This window comes from Lingula anatina, chromosome 1 (assembly GCF_051362555.1).
Source record: "Lingula anatina isolate TDL-2025a chromosome 1, LinAna3.0, whole genome shotgun sequence".
Lineage (NCBI taxonomy): Eukaryota > Metazoa > Brachiopoda > Lingulata > Lingulida > Lingulidae > Lingula > Lingula anatina.
The window spans coordinates 13,227,163-13,243,155 of record NC_141767.1 but is presented as its reverse complement, the minus strand read 5'-3'; the positions used below and the strand labels follow the sequence as shown (position 1 = coordinate 13,243,155).

Genomic DNA, 15,993 nt, shown 5'->3' with positions numbered 1-15,993 from the left:
TCCGAGATGGATAAGAGGTGACATATTTCTATGTTGCATTATTAACTTATCATAGTAAATAACTTTTCTTTGATTGCATTCTCAATGATTTAACGCAGTAATTGGGTCTTCCACATGGTGTACCCTCTCAGCATCATTAGTTTGCTATATATGCATGCTTCCCAATTTCAGCCAGTGCCATCTATATCTGAGGCCACTAGTGCTAATACTAGTAATAGTACTGGTATTAAAGTCAAACCCAGGGAAAGTGTGCTGCCAAAGGTACCAGAACGGTTTGAAGCAGCCAAAATACAAACCACCGCTTTGTTTTTGATAATTTGCTAAAGCTATTTTTTTGCACTGGACAGTATATCAAACTGGCTGTTGACTTAATTGGGGTCATTTTATTTCATTTCAGACAATGAGAAACACAACTTTTGATATGTACCATTGCATGCTCATTACTTACAGTGGCTTAGCTTTTTTCAGTTTTATTAACTGCCAAGTGGGTCAAGATGTAGAATAGTTTTTTTAATGATCTAATAAAATAAAAATATATAATACATTTTAATGGAAATGCACATGCAGCTTTAAGATCACTGCTCTGAGGAATACATAATGCTATGTTTTAATACATAATGGCATTAAATATGACATGTACATATGCATCATAAAAGCCAGGACAGTCACTGTTCCATAAAAGCTTGGACAGTGTAAGCTTAGTGTGTATATTACAGTGGCAAACACATCTGCTTATTGTGGAGTTCATATGGTGTACAACTAGATATTTAGACAAATTGGGTTTTTAGTGCATATTGTTTTATGCTAAATGTTTGTATGTTACTAAAGTGGTTTATGTGAAGGTACAGGGGACAACATACATATACATTACTTCAAACAACACATTGAAAGTTATTTTTTTATTAAGAATTAAATACTATATACCTGCACATAAGCACATAATTTCATAGTTATTAAATGTCATAAAACCACAATTTATTTCTAGTTTGTTAATTGACATATATTTTATGAAGGCTCATGTCTGACATAATAATGTACTTCTCTGCTCATATGTAATTATGAAATGTTTATTTTTAGGAAGAGAAGAAGAAACCACAGGTAAAATAAATGATATAAAGTCTGCTGCACTCAGAAGGGATGAGCATCCCAGACCATAGGATTAGAATTATGCCATTAAAAGAAAAACTTTTTTTACACATCCAGTGGTTCAGCTTAAGATGCAAAGATTTAGTAGTGATTTCAGTTTTTAAAAATCCCATTAATGATAAACAAATTTTGACAAAAAAATCTGACATTCAGACTGATCATTAATAATGCCTTTAGGGGCTTTTAACAATTTTTTTACAGTATTAAATGAAAACAGTTCTTAAGGGTTTTATTCTGTCTGTAGCCTGCCATGATCCAGCCCCCACTCAAGTACACCACAGTGCCTCCCCAGCGCACCAAGTCGCGGGATGACAGAACCAACAATGGTATTCCTATCTTTGTACAGGAAAGGTGTGAAGAGAGAGCTACTAAGAAGGTATGGGCATTTAGAGGGTGATGGGAAAATATGTGACCTCAATATTGAAATTTATATCAAAATAACTATAATCCAAACATTTTATTAATACATTTTATATTGCACTTGGAAAATAGAGCTGACCCAGAATGGGTGTAGTTCTATGCATTCATCAGCACATTTACTAAATTTTTAGTTGTCTTTTTGTTAAGCATGATAATTTTGTCAAAGTATATCATTTTATTTGTAACATATTAACTGCATGAATAAAAAAAATTGACATTATGTAATTGCATATAGCTTAAAGAATTCGCACTCAGTAATACTAGCACCATATTAAATGTATCTTTTTTGACAGTTTAACAGTATGCATGATATAGTGTATTGGATTTTCAAGTTAAAAGAGGAAGCCATGGTTCGAAAGCATAGCAATATGGCCTTGCAGTGTCGCAGCGCAGCAGCTTATAGCTTGCTTATTGCCAAAGTTGTGTCGTAGATTTTAATAAAGTAAAAACACTTGTTTTTGTCTGTGTCAGTACAATTTTATGCTGTTATGCAAAATGTTTGAACTTCTGCATCATTTATCTGATTTTGAAACTGGAAGTATTCCATACTTTTGTATTAAATCAAATCAGTAGCAGATATTTGGATTGTAAGACCTGCATGAAGAGATGCTAGTTTTGGATTTTGGATAAATTGCATGGTTTCCTCTTGGTGAAAAAAAAAATTAGATAATGGGATAACATTTGCTTTCTGTGTATTTGTTATGTCTGACTTGCATCCGCTATATTTTGTTTCTTACCTAGCTGTTGAAAGAATTAGCAAAGAAGGTTTGTATGGTGTTGGAGGTAGATTTAATTTGTATGGTATTAATCTCTAACCTAGTTTGAAAAGATGTTTACTTTGATATTTTGAATAACTTTTGACTTTGTTCACGTTTGATGTTTTAACACCTGGATGTGCATTTGTTTATTTGACAAAATAATTTTACTTTTATTGTTGCTTTTTACACATAACTGACACCAGAAAACTTCATTTTGAAATCATTTTACTCAATTTAACAAAGCAGTTAGAGTTGTTAAAGATTCTGGCTTTGTCATTCTCTAAATGTACAAGAATCGCCACTAATATTTATGAAATGTTGCTGTAAGTACATATAAATTATCAGATAGTGTGGCTTCAGCTTACAGGTATTTGTCTTGTGACACTTCATTTCACAAAGACTGTGTGATTGCTGTTGTTGCATTGGATGAGGGGCTTATTATAAATTATTAGAACATGTACATTGTAGGTACTTGTATACAGGTTATAACATAAATTGTCAGGTACCCAGAAAATGTATGCAATGTTATAACTTACTGCACTGGAACTGAAAAACTTAAAAAAAATATTTGGAAATATAATATAAAAAGAGAAATGAAAACTTCTTAAATTGTATCACTCAAACACAATATTTTCCAAGTCTAAAGGTGTTTTTACAGTCAAAGTATTGACCAGTGCAGATGAGTTAGATAGTACTTTAATATCTTAAAGGAATAGTGAATCAGCTTAAAGTGATAATTTGACATAGTTATACTTAACAAAGTAGCAAGTATGATGACCTTATGCTGCTTTGGCAGTAGGAAAACATTAGAAGCATTATTTTATAATGATAATTAAGATGTCTTAGAAAATCATGATTTTTTTTTTAGATTTAAAAAAAAGGTTGCTTCTTAGTTTTAGAAAAGTCACTAAACAGGAGTAGTTGCTGACAGTTATTATTTTAGTGAAACAGAAGATCATTTGCCTCATAGATGAAAATATCAAAATCTTCCTGAGCATCTCTTAATTTTAGAGTTTTGCTTTTAAAATGCTAACTAGAGGGCTGGGAAAAATTCTTTGCATTGGTAAAATAGTTGCAGATATTAACCAATGATTTCCATTTTGAAATTCCAATTTGCAGTACAGTATGAAATAAAGTGTTTTCTGAATAGTTAAAAGATTCTGTTTTCAATGGAAGTCTGATTTTTAAATTCTGTCAATTTGTAGTATTGTTTACACATTTTTATTTGTTTTCATTTGAGATAAATATTTTATCCTCAGACTGAGTACCTTGATGCCTTGACCCAAGCTTACCTCAGAAGTGGAGTCCTAGTTTCCCAAGATCCCACACCTTTCAAAGGTAAAGATGCCTTCCTTGTCGCAGTTTTAGCTAGCTTGTGTCTCTGTTCTCTTGCTGTGCTCTATATGTCTGTTACCAGGGAACATTCTGGGTTCTTTAGCCCTTTTTGTCTCTGGAATGATTTCAGAACAGCCAACTTAAGGTCAAAGTGAATGTGGCTAGAGTCTAGATTTTGACTTTCATTAAGCTCTTTTTATGGTAGATAGAAACTCTGTTTGGTACTTTCTTTTTATAAAAACTTCAAAATCTACGTAAGTAGTCCTTTGAAAATTTGTATTTACTAGTAGTTAGAACAAGAGAATCTAGACTTGACTAGCTGTTTTGTTTTTATGTATTAGTTGAATGTATTTGTTTTTATTGTTTCTTTCTTGCACAGTACCTACTGCTAGTGCTACTTCTTTGCCGTCAGCAGTAGGCAATGGGGCTGCTGGAGTCACTCCGCACCTCCGCTACTCAGCAAGCGGAGACAATAATTATAGTAACCTTTTCCTGGAGAGTAATACTAGTAGCACTGCAGTCAGTGTCCCACCTTCTTCTGAACACTTAAGCCAACACCATGAGAGAGCATATGCTGCACACTTAATGAACAACCAGCAACTGCATTCTGTTGTTAGAGAAGGTACTTTGTGGGTGATATTGTGCTTGCACGGCATGTTGATATGCTTTGTGGTGGGCCTCCATGTTGTGCACTTACAGCTCCCAGCTATTGTGTTGTGTGTAGTGTTGGTGCTGTGACATCATTTTCAGAGTGAAAATTTTGAAATATGTAAAAATATCAATCCGTTTTTCATTGGTGGATGATAAGTATATCTGAAAAGCCTGTTCTTTTATGCAGTGTTATGAATTGGCTTTTAGCTCATTGCTACCATATGGTATTGCTTTAACCTATAGACCATAGATGTCAGTGCATGCTTTATAAAGAACATTTTAGGACTAATGTATGGTAACAGTGTTCTTGCAGGTTTTGATACACGATTTTTCAGCGTGCATAAGAGCCTTGAGCTTTTCATAAATATTGTATTTGGTACTAATTTCCCCCTTATTTATTTTGAAAATTTGTCTCAAATGTTTCTTGCAGATTGTATATCCCATAATACTGTTCTTAAACATTCTTCTTTTTATTGACACAAATTTGTTTTTTAAAATATATTATTTTCAATTATTTGTATATAATATTTGCAAGCAGTAGTTACACAGAGGTCTATTTTAATTTGGATTTCTTTTATTCATTTTATGCCTTTTTTACATTCTTATTGTTATGAATGTTTAGATAAATATTTGAGACATTACTTTTTAGAATAACCAAATTTGCTTTGCTACATATTTGTAGCACATGCACAATAAAAAGAACCCATAACAATGTCTTAGAACACAAGTGTTTTCAAATCTCAAACTACTCAAGCTGTAAAGTGCACTTCTTCATACTGTAGGAACAGTTAAGTGTTTCTAAGTATCTTATGTGGAATACAAGTATTATTTACATTGAATAGGAATACCTTTTTGGAAATGATCACGTTGCCCCTATGTGATACATCATGTTAACCACTATCTACTTACAGTGTCAGTTCAGTCTGTCCATCCCTACATTGTAAAAGTCAGTTGTAAACTATATCACAGTTTTGTGCCTATATTTATTCAATTGAAATGTTTAACCAGTTTTTTTTTTTTTTACAAATGTATGCATATTATATAACTGATTCTAGGTTAATTTTAGTAGTCTATATTGCAAAAAGCCTAAGTGATCGTAGTGCAATTTTATAACAGAGTATTTAATGCTATCAGAAATAGAAGTAATTTTCTCCCCTGTTGTGAATCATCAGGTGTTTGCACATTCTGCTTTTTATTTTGGTTTTCACATGCAACTAACTCTTTTTAAAACATCACAATAACTTAATTTTGTTTTTGATCTGTCTTTCTCTTGCATGTTTTGCTCTCACTGACTTTGTGTTTTGGGTTTTCCTGATCTGTAGCTTTGCATGATGTTATTCCTTGGCTTGAAGCACACCAAGTTCTGATGCATCCTAAGTACAGAGATCTCACTGCACAAAAGATTGTGCACCATATTAAAAAAGGTATTCAAAACTGATACAGCTACAGTTTCTGTATAGCATGTAAAATATGAGACTGGCAGTTTTAGATCCAAATTCATGCAGGTGTTTTGTTGACATGTTACTATCCTGCCAGAACACAAATTTGCAATTTAGATATTTCTGTTGAAGATTTAGTATATGAAATTCTGAAAAAAGGAAAGATGAAAATTAAAAAAATAATTTCACATTTGAAAGGTGAGAAGAAAAAACTATTTTAAGCTTGAAAGAAGCAATTTTGATTAAAAACAACTTCCGGATTATTTTTTTGCTATACATTGTGCAGACCAGCTCAGTTCAGCTTCAGATTACTGTAGTATAGTAAGCACATGATAGATTTCCAGTTAAAACTGCTATATTAGTAAGTAGCTTTTCTCTCTTCCATTTTATATTTTTTCCAAATATTTATTTTCTGTAAACATTTATTTTTTCAATCCTCATGATGTAATTTCTTGTTTCCCACTCTTATATTTCAATATAATCTACAAACTTTAAAAAAATTAATTTTTTTTAAGTATAAGGTCTGCCTGATATTATAGCATTTAAATTTTATAAGAATTTCTTCCCTGTTTCTCCATAGAAGATAGAGGTGGAAGTCGTGGAGGTCGTAACAGTGGCGGTGGTAGCACTGGGGGCAGAGACTCCACTGGGGCCAAAAGTGTCAGCAGTTTTTATCAGTGGGGACCCAGTCCTCCACCTGGTGCCAAACCGTCTTCTCAAGCAGGTGCCCCTGCTGCTGCTAGCGGTGGTGGCAGTGGTCGCCATGTTACTGGAGGGAATGGACTGACTGAGTATAAGCCTTCACATAAACACCTTGTAGAACTGGCAGCTGGTCAAAAGAGACAACAAGATCTGCAGCACTGTGAACATGGGAGAAAAGCAGTAATGACCTTAGATATTTTTATGATTCAGTGATGATGTAATTTTTGTAAGTGATTTGACTGTAAGTTACATGGAAGACCAGCATCATATCAACAGCAGTACTGTAGCTCATGATATGTTTTCTGAAAAAATGAAAAATTCATATGGCCAATATAAACTTAATATGTCATGTCAATTTCAAGAACTTTGTATGCTTAACCCTACAATCGGTCTTTTCAGAGGTCTACACCATACCTAACCTCTCAAGATGATGCTGACAAGCCGGCACCAGACGGACCAATCAAATTCCACCCCCCGCCCTTTGACCCCAACATCGATCATAATGCTGATGGCGGAGCCAAGAGAGGTATGACAACTCTTTTTTTTATATGATTCATATTAATGATGCAATTGTTGAAATTCAATAATATAATTTAATATATGTACCTTGAAAAGGGTCTACCTTTTTCTGTTTTTGATGACAATTTGAACTGATTGAATCAATCACCTCAAATGCTTACATGATGACAAACGGAAGGTTTTAATGAATATCACTTTTAAAAACAATTGGCTGTAACAGTTATAACTATTGCATCGTGGTTAAAATAAGTGTGTATATTCACAGGTTACTCCACTAAAGGAAGTCTGTCCAAGCCTACATCAGCATCATCTGTCCAGTCTAGAAACGCCAAGTCTCAGTCTAGCAGTGCCTCCACTGACAGGAGACTCACTGAGGCCTCCAGCTCAGAGCAGATCAATGGAGAGGGAGCCACGAGGCAGGCTGAAAGTAAGATGTTCACCTTGGTAGAATCCACTAAGAATAAACTGCCATTGTCAGTGCTTAAATATATCCTGTAGAATAAATTATGGTTTTAAAGACAAGCACTCATTTGCAATGAACCCATGAGTTGCAGTTGCAATCTACAGTTTCCTTGCAAAATTATTTTGGTGGTGCCCATTTTTATTTTCTAAAGTGCAAAACTATTAAGTTAACAGGGGCTTACTGAAAATTTGGTTTCTATTCTAGATAAGCCTAGGCAAGGTTTCTTAAATGCAGCGGACAATGGCACTGTTGCTTTGAGGAGGGGCAGTCTCTCTGGGGAGAGCAGAGTTAACAAAAGTAAGTATAGAGGTGAAATAGGCCACTATGGGACATATTAATATTACTGAAATAAAGATGCACCTGTGAGTATCCAAGTTGGGCCAGAATTTGATCAGTGGTTGTAGACTCTCTTGATAAAGAAAAACAATTCTCATAAGTTTTTGTATTTCTTGTAGCTAAAAGTAACATTTTTTTCTATATGATATGAACTTTTATTTTCAGTGGTTATTGAGACAGAGGATACATTGGCCATGTTGAAAAAAGCTAGCAGTGTTCCTGCTGTTCACAAACATGGTCACCATAAGCACAGGGCCCTGTCTGCTAACTCTGACATTTCCTCCACTATTGAGTCTATACAGGAGCTGAAGCAGTCCCTCCTGACATCTGCTCATAAAGCAAACTTAAATCCAACCACAGGGTAAGCATACACGTGCTTCAGTCGTTACATGTGTGTGCATGCATGTATGTGCATGTTTATGTGAGGTCTCTTTTACATTAAACAAAAGAAAATCAGAATTACAGTCCTTGTTTTGGTTAATTTTGAAGCATTGGTTAATTCTTATCAGTGATTATATAATTTAATTAAATTTTAAATGTGTTTTGACTTCCTTACAGGCGTTACATAGAGCGCATTGTGCATCAGACAGACAAAGAACTGGAAACAATAGCTGCAGAACTGAGAGAAGCTGAGGTAAGACTGAATATCATGTTAATGTCCTAAATATACAATCTTATTTTGTAAATTTTTAATTCCTTGTAGGTGAAACATTAACAGCAACTGTTTTGATTTTAGTTGGAGACTGGAGTACTCTAGCACTATCTAAAGTCTGTCATTACAACATCTGTGTTATAAGACAAGATACTACTTGTGTTATTTTTTTAAACCAATTTATGACTGAGATGCTAAAACACTCTTTTTAAATATGGGTACACATGTAATACATTCCAAAATTTTGTGAAAATAGGCATGAACCAAATATCATAGCTACGTATTTTGTTAATCATTGGTTTCAATTTCTTTAAGTATGAAAAGCAAATGGAGTCAGACTTTCAACAAGAAAGAAGAGAGTTCTCTGTGTCCAGTGACATGAAGTACAGACTCAGTAGAAATAAAGACTCAGTGGAAGTGACACTGAAAGGAGGAGAGTATGTTAAGGGGGAGTTTGTTCCAGTCCAGCCCATGGTGCATACAGCCCAAGGCAAACACAGTAGACAGTGGCAGTACTTTTCCAAAGATGAAGAAAGTGTGGGGACAGTAGAAAAAGGAAAAAATGAAAACAATAACAACAGTATGCAACAGGGACGGAGTCATAATAATAATGGCATGGGAATGGGAGATAAGAGTAGGAGTGTAGAGATAGAGGAATACCATGTGATAGCTGATGAAGATCTGAATGGAAGGTTTGGAAGTGGTAATAATGAGGAAAGGCAGCAGAGGAGGAGGTTCAGCAGCACAGACAGCAGCCAGGTTAGAAAGATAATAATGCCAAAAGTTAATGTAATTGATTTCAGCATTGTGAAATGTGATTTTGGTCTCGCACATATGAATTGGGGGCATTCCACATGTATTTTCTCTCTTTACCATGTGTTTTTTTTTAAAGTTAGATAATATGTAAAATTGAATGTAAGGTAATTTTTTTATGTATAAAATACCATATTTATACAAAATTAATAATTGAATATGATATACAAACTGTATATGTACAAATAAGTTTTAGGTGTCATTCAGTTAAAAAGTTTTTGGAAATGAATGTGAACATGTATTTGTATTGCAGATGGTCACCAAGTGCCGATCAAGACTTTGGAATCTGTCCACAAAATCTCAGAATTGTAAGTTTACTTGTATTTTACCTATTATATCTAGTGTAGATAAATTGATTAATTGGTATTGTGGTAGAGATGACATAACTTTGGTACATCTAACACAGCCATATTGTTATGTGTACGTGTGTTGTTGGATTTGTAAGTAACATTTTCTTTTTGTCTCTTTGCAATTTCTTTTTTGTAAATTTTTTTCTATGACATTAAGCTATAGACTAAACACTGAGGTGTAAATATTTCAGCCCAGCAAGCGCCCACAAAGATTTCTCTGATGATGACCAGAGGTCATGAAAGGGAGACAGTGGACGTCCCGTATGGAGGAACATTCCGTCCCATGTCCAGGTCACGCCCTGCACTGCTCAGAAACATGAAGCTCACATACAATAAAAAGAGGTAGCACATGCAAGACCTGGCATATCTGCTAGGAGAATACAACTGAAATGTAGTTTGAAGGCCATTTTTAGCACACATGTGACGCAATCTCAATTTTTTTTTTTTTTTTTTTAACAAAACAAGTTCTGATAGTAAAATCCAACTTGGTTTTTGATCATAATGCAGAAGTGTTATTGGTTCACTTCTATTTTAGATTTGTTTTAGCAGGTAATTGGTTTTTTTTTTTTTTTTTTTTTTTGGGTAGCTGAAGAGTTGAGCAGATGCTATAGTTCTGTGAAGGGTTATTCACTGATCAGGGAATTGTAGTGTTGCAATTTTTAAAAAAATGTGTAAATATGAATAACTCTGCTGTATAATAGAATTATCTGTATGGCAGAATATTTCCTTTTTATTTTTTGATTTATCACAAAAAATTGATTTTTTATGTATGGAAAGTACTATCAGAAAATATCATTGTTACCTTAAAGAATGCTTTTTATGTAAATTGAGAAAGTTATTGTACAGAGTTATTGCTACGCACAATCTTGTAAGGTCGATTTAGTAAATTTTGTAATTTTCATGTGCAACAATTTTAGAAGGTGCCTTCTAAAGTAGTGTACTTCAAAGTCTTTACTTTTGTGTTCAAGACTTGTAAATGCAAGCAATACTCAAACTGTATAAAACATTTTGAGCATTTCACACATATGCATACATTTTATCTTGTATTTAATTAATTTGTGCCATTTTATAATACATTAATAGGAGGATATTTGAATTGTCATATTTGCAGAAACTTACAAATTTTATTATGTGATATTCATGACAGCTGGTGCCAAATATATCTAACATATTTAGCATAAAGGAAATAATTTAAATCAAGAGTCTGAATGTGACACTATTATCAGTATGTATCATTGTCTGACATCTGCAATATATTCTGTATTTATTATCTTGTTATTGGTTTATATCTATATGTTGTAATTATAGACTGGCAAGCTGTAGTGTAGGACTAAAACTTTGATTCTTTTTAAAATCTTACATGTACAGCATCACCACATTTTCTTCCAGAGCAATTATTAGCATCTTCCTTGAGTATTCAGGTTAAAGTTTCATCTGTCAAATTGGGTATAGTATGAAATCATTGTTTTGATTTCTACACAAGTATCCACCTCCAAGTTAGAAGTATTAGGTCTTTTGGCATTTTTTTTGTTCTAGTCTCAAGATGGCTCTGTAGGCAGCACTGTTACATACTGCTGTGTTGTTTGGCTTCCAATGTATATTTGCAGGGGTTAAGTGTTTACATTTGAAAATACTAATTTGGTGATCAAAGGGTCAAAATGTGGCAATTTTGAGATTTCACCTTAAAGAAAGCAAGCTTGCTTTTCCTGTGAATTTTTATATTGCTATGTTATGGGTAAATTGCTGTCAATACGCAGCTTATAATTTTACATTAAAGGTATACTCCATGGGTTTGAAAATCCATCAAATACTTATTTTTGCCATTATTTTTGCCATCCACAGCTCCTATATGGCTTTACATACACCCTTACCCTTTAAATAACTTTTTCAGGAGAGTACCTGATGTTGATATTTCCATTGGACTTGAGGTACAGTAGATGGTCACTGGTTATAATGACTGGCCAGGCATTTTGAACTAAATCTTCCTTTATAAATACAATTAAAGGTGGAATCCAAGTGCAGAGAGGGATAGATACATAGCTCGTGAGTACGAGAAAAATTGCTTTTTTTCCCTGGGAAAATTCATTTTGGCAGGTAAATCCCATGGAGTTGCCATTTAACTAAAATGGGATATGTGATTGTTCACAATAATTATAGGGAAGATGCTTATTTTATAACATATTACAAGTAAGCAATATGAATAAAGCAAAAGGTCAACTGGGAACATTTATTCATATCACTTGACTACATTTTCAGGCTTTATAAAAGGAAAAACTTTCCTATTACACATGCATAAGATATAAGTAAATTGTGAAATATGTATCAAAAATAATTTCCATCTTAAACAGAAGTTTCATTTATTTTTTCCTTATTCTCTAAAGTGATTCAAATGTTATTTTTGTGTTTCATTTTACTCAAGTTTTAAAGCTGTCATCCATTTCATTACTGTAACACCGATATATAATAAAATAAATCATTTATCAAATTTAATGAGTACTTAAAAGTTTCTTTCATAAATTGCATCATTTAAATTTTTTTAAATTTAATATGCTAATGTTATTGATTCCCAATCAGTCATTTGCAGGGTCTAATGATATATCTCTGTGTACAACATCAGCAATGTATTGAGCACATAACAAGGTACAAGATGAAATATATCTGGCAGTTCAGACAAGGGAAAGAATGTAACCCTTCCAAATACCTTGTAAAACATGTCTTTAAATTCTTCAATACAAATCAAATGCTGATGCCATCAAAGAACTACACTGGTAACAATTCAAAATTAACCTGCTGTCTTATCTTTGGTTCATCATGATGACTTGTAACGCAAGTACAGTGTTATTTGTGATTTTAATTTCATGTAGACAAGATGTCAAAGCTTGCTCTGCTCCTCATCAGGAAATTCCACCACTATTTTTCCCACACTTTTTCCTGAATATAAATACTGAAACAAAAGAGAAAGCAATTCTGATCCAAAAAAAAAAAAATCTGTTGAATATTTCTAATCTTTGTATATTCTATTAATTGTGAGATCTTAATTTGTTACCTATTTATTGTAAATTACCTCCTTTTGTAAAGATAACACATTCAACTTACTTCCATTACTACAAATTAGTGATAGCTTTCTTTTTTAACTGGAAATGAAAAAGAACACTTGTTACTATTTAAAAAACTACTAATTGTTATCTCTTAACTCTTTTTTCACTCACATCAACAGCGTTTGGTATAGAGTCTAGTCCCCTGAAAGGTCCTGTTTGCCAGTGTCTGCCATTGTCCACTACTGACTTCAGTTTCCCTGCTGAAATCAGACTGATCATGTGTTGAAAATGGTTCTTGAAATGCTGGTAATGGTGGAACAGGAAAAATCCTCGCACACTGGCTGATTTGGGCAGGATCTAAATGGAGAAGCAAAAGATTTTGTTTCACAGTAAACTGTTCACTGTTGTCTACTGACAGAGATTGCTAGTTAATGGTCGCAACAGAAGCATAAAAACACTTTGAAAATTCTTTGAAAATGGCAATCAGATCTTTTTTCAACTTTTCTTAGTTATGGAGTTTGCTAGGACAAAACTCACCCTTTGTGGCAGAGTGGATAAGTTTGTGGGGATAAAACCAAGATCTGTTTCATAACCAGATATGAAACCAATAACAATGAGACGTCCATGAAGCGCAAGCCTACAAAAATTAATCAATAAGTAAGCAACAAAATTATAAAATATGTTAATGTGAATGTTACTTAAACTTGACACTAAAACATCTCTACATAAAATTCCAACTAATTTATACACAGGCCAGGATTTGCAAGTGTTTTCGTTTTACAGAATGTTATTGTAACCTACCTTCCTAATGCAATGTTAAACATTTCTCCTCCTACAGATTCATAAACAACATCTATTCCCCTCTGAAAATAAATATTACAACAATATTTTCTTGTTTTCTACTTACATAATATATTTTCCCCAATTTTTTGAAAATTTATTCATTTCTGTTATTTTGTTGTTCTTTTATTATGCAACACAATTATGTACATCTCTGGGCCAAATCCAACAGTGAACAATGCAAAGTAAATGAGATATTTTTACTGACATAAAAAAAAAATACTAACCAAAGACTGTTTATATGCTAATTTATTTTTGTAAATACTTACTGGATATTCTTTTTTTAGCACCTCATTCAGGTTTTCCTTCTTGTAATTGACTGGCCTGTCACAACCAATGCTCTGCAAAATAATTAATTAAATAAACAATAAATTAAATTGCATTTGTCCACAGTCCACAACAATATTGACTAAAAAGAAAGAAATAAAAGACAGAAATAAAATACTGATAATGCTATAAGTTTAATACAGAAGTACTTATAGATTAATTCCAATTAAATCAATGTATGACAAAACACCTTAAGAAAGTCCACTTTGTCATCTGTAGAACATGTTCCAATAACATGGCATCCAGCATTTTTGGCAAGCTGAACCTAAAGGAAAAGGTTAACCAATTAGTTGAGATAAATATAATCATAATAACCTTACATATTCAAACTTATCTTTAAGGCAAGCAAAAAATTAGCAAAATAGATTTTTCTTTTTTTTTCTTTTAAAAATGTTTGATTTGTTATTAGTATATTAAAAAATAAATAATAAATAAGTTACATACAGCAAACTGTCCTGTGCCCCCAGCGGCAGCTGAAATATATTTAAGTTCAAAAACATAATTAATATCATCAGCATTATGAAGTTTAAAACATATATAAAATACTTGTACAGAACCATTCCCCAGAATTTTCAATACACTCATTTAAATATCACTTAAATTCAGGAGAGTTAATGATAATTTCAACTGCCTTTATTTCTTTCTAACAAACATTTTAAGAGAGGAGAAAAAATTTCTAGAATGGCAAAAGTTTATAGAAAGGCAGACAAAAGAGACATAAATATCTGGAGTCTGTTACTATAGACTTACCTGTCACTAAAACTGTCTCCCCCGACTTTATTTCTCCAACCTTATCCAGGCTGACAGCAGCAGTCAACCCACTAACTAGACATGGCACATACTCAGCTTTTGCTTCTGGCAGTGGGAAGACAGTTTTGGCTGATAGGACCTTTCATTGTAAAAATCATTCAATAATTAAGTCACAATCAGATATTCAAAATCTATAACAATATTTCATTTGTAAGTTTCACCAAGATCCATCATCCATGAATATCTATAGAATAACTATATGTCAAATCTATTCAAATATTCAGAAATAAAACACATAATACAGATTGCAATCTGGTCACTTTCTATGCCATAAAATGGTTAATTAGTCACTGGGTTTTCATTCAACATCAAACACACACCAACCACATAATCAGCAAATGATCCATATTTCATGTAGCCTACAGGCTGCCCAAGACTGAAGCCTTTGCAGGCATCTCCCATGCCAACAACTACTCCAACACCCTGCAAGGATGAAATGAACATGCAAAAACATTTTGGCAAATCAAAGTTTGCATAACAATCTATTTCACTCAGTTTTATATCACTGGTACAATGACTTCACATCTTTAAATTACTTATATATCAAAGGGCTTTTCATTTTACTTTAAAAATAAATTACTTGTGAACATATTAAAATCATAAAGTCATATTTTTCTGCAAATTATGTACGTTGTTGTAAAATCTAAAAGTCCCATAAACAAGTTCCTGTAAAAATGTTTAAAAAAAGATCAATCAACTAAAAACAGTGACCTAGCTACATGTATACTACCAGTAGCACTGTACCATGTAACAGATTACGTTACCTCAAATCCAGCATCAAATGGTGGCTTTTTCTTGGGATCATATTTACCAGCAGTGTAGTTTATGTCCGATGCATTGATTCCAACAAACCTGAAATTATTGTGAATACAATGAATGTAGTATATCTTTTTTTTTTTAATTATTGTTTAATTTTTTTTCATATGATTTTTTTTATTGATTCAGAAACCTCTGCTGTAAACATTAACTAGGTGAAGTCTAGAGATATATTTGCCAGTCATTGTGGTACATGTGACTTCATGCACTTATTGTCTTCTTGTATCTAGTAGTATAGTGTCTTAATTCACACTGAACCAACAATTAAGTGACTGTTTACATTAGCCAGCAGCATAGTACCTTGTTTTGACCAGTAAGTCAGTAGGCCCTAACTGTGGTATCTGGACGGAGACCGTCTTTACAGCATCTCGAAACTTGTTTGTAATGTTGTGCACCACCAGTTTTCTCAAATGGCTTGGAATGCGAACTGTTGCCATTGTATACAATCAGCCGTACTACTACAGGGCAGTGACAGACTAAAGTTCTAAGGTCATTTTATTAAACAAGACGATCCTCTCTCAAGGTTAGGTAAACCCAAGAAAAGTAACCAAAAATAACATTCGTAAAAGCAGAAATTA

The 15,993-nt window shown here is 33.1% G+C and overlaps 2 protein-coding genes across 16 annotated transcripts in view; one reads left to right on the top strand and one right to left on the bottom strand.

Annotated features, from left to right (window-relative positions):
* Window positions 1–10,035, top strand: part of LOC106171188 (uncharacterized) — a 29,592-nt gene extending 19,557 nt beyond the window's left edge. For 5 of the 15 annotated variants that reach the window (XM_087003012.1, XM_087003019.1, XM_087003050.1 and 2 more), the window contains 16 exons: window positions 172–261; window positions 1,078–1,098; window positions 1,391–1,522; window positions 2,308–2,331; window positions 3,584–3,662; window positions 4,039–4,281; window positions 5,633–5,734; window positions 6,330–6,631; window positions 6,851–6,977; window positions 7,236–7,397; window positions 7,638–7,730; window positions 7,935–8,130; window positions 8,328–8,403; window positions 8,737–9,180; window positions 9,488–9,542; window positions 9,776–10,035. In XM_087003012.1, the coding sequence (XP_086859138.1) occupies window positions 172–261; window positions 1,078–1,098; window positions 1,391–1,522; window positions 2,308–2,331; window positions 3,584–3,662; window positions 4,039–4,281; window positions 5,633–5,734; window positions 6,330–6,631; window positions 6,851–6,977; window positions 7,236–7,397; window positions 7,638–7,730; window positions 7,935–8,130; window positions 8,328–8,403; window positions 8,737–9,180; window positions 9,488–9,542; window positions 9,776–9,930 (2,301 nt within the window). In that variant the 3' untranslated portion in view covers window positions 9,931–10,035. The remainder of the gene's footprint in view (window positions 1–171; window positions 262–1,077; window positions 1,099–1,390; window positions 1,523–2,307; window positions 2,332–3,583; window positions 3,663–4,038; window positions 4,282–5,632; window positions 5,735–6,329; window positions 6,632–6,850; window positions 6,978–7,235; window positions 7,398–7,637; window positions 7,731–7,934; window positions 8,131–8,327; window positions 8,404–8,736; window positions 9,181–9,487; window positions 9,543–9,775) is intronic. The other 10 variants (XM_087003056.1, XM_087003034.1, XM_087003062.1 and 7 more) reach the window with 8 other exon arrangements.
* Window positions 10,036–11,797: 1,762 nt separating this feature from the next.
* On the bottom strand, window positions 11,798–15,931 carry LOC106171144 (prostaglandin reductase-3). Its single transcript, XM_013551303.3, has 11 exons — window positions 15,716–15,931; window positions 15,364–15,451; window positions 14,924–15,022; window positions 14,540–14,678; window positions 14,234–14,262; window positions 13,980–14,054; window positions 13,732–13,803; window positions 13,424–13,485; window positions 13,160–13,259; window positions 12,794–12,979; window positions 11,798–12,528 (listed from the first exon to the last, which is right to left on the bottom strand). The coding sequence occupies exons 1-11, from the start codon at window positions 15,850–15,852 to the stop codon at window positions 12,457–12,459; spliced, it is 1,059 nt and encodes a 352-aa protein (XP_013406757.2). The 5' UTR covers window positions 15,853–15,931; the 3' UTR covers window positions 11,798–12,456.
* Window positions 15,932–15,993: the final 62 nt, after the last annotated feature.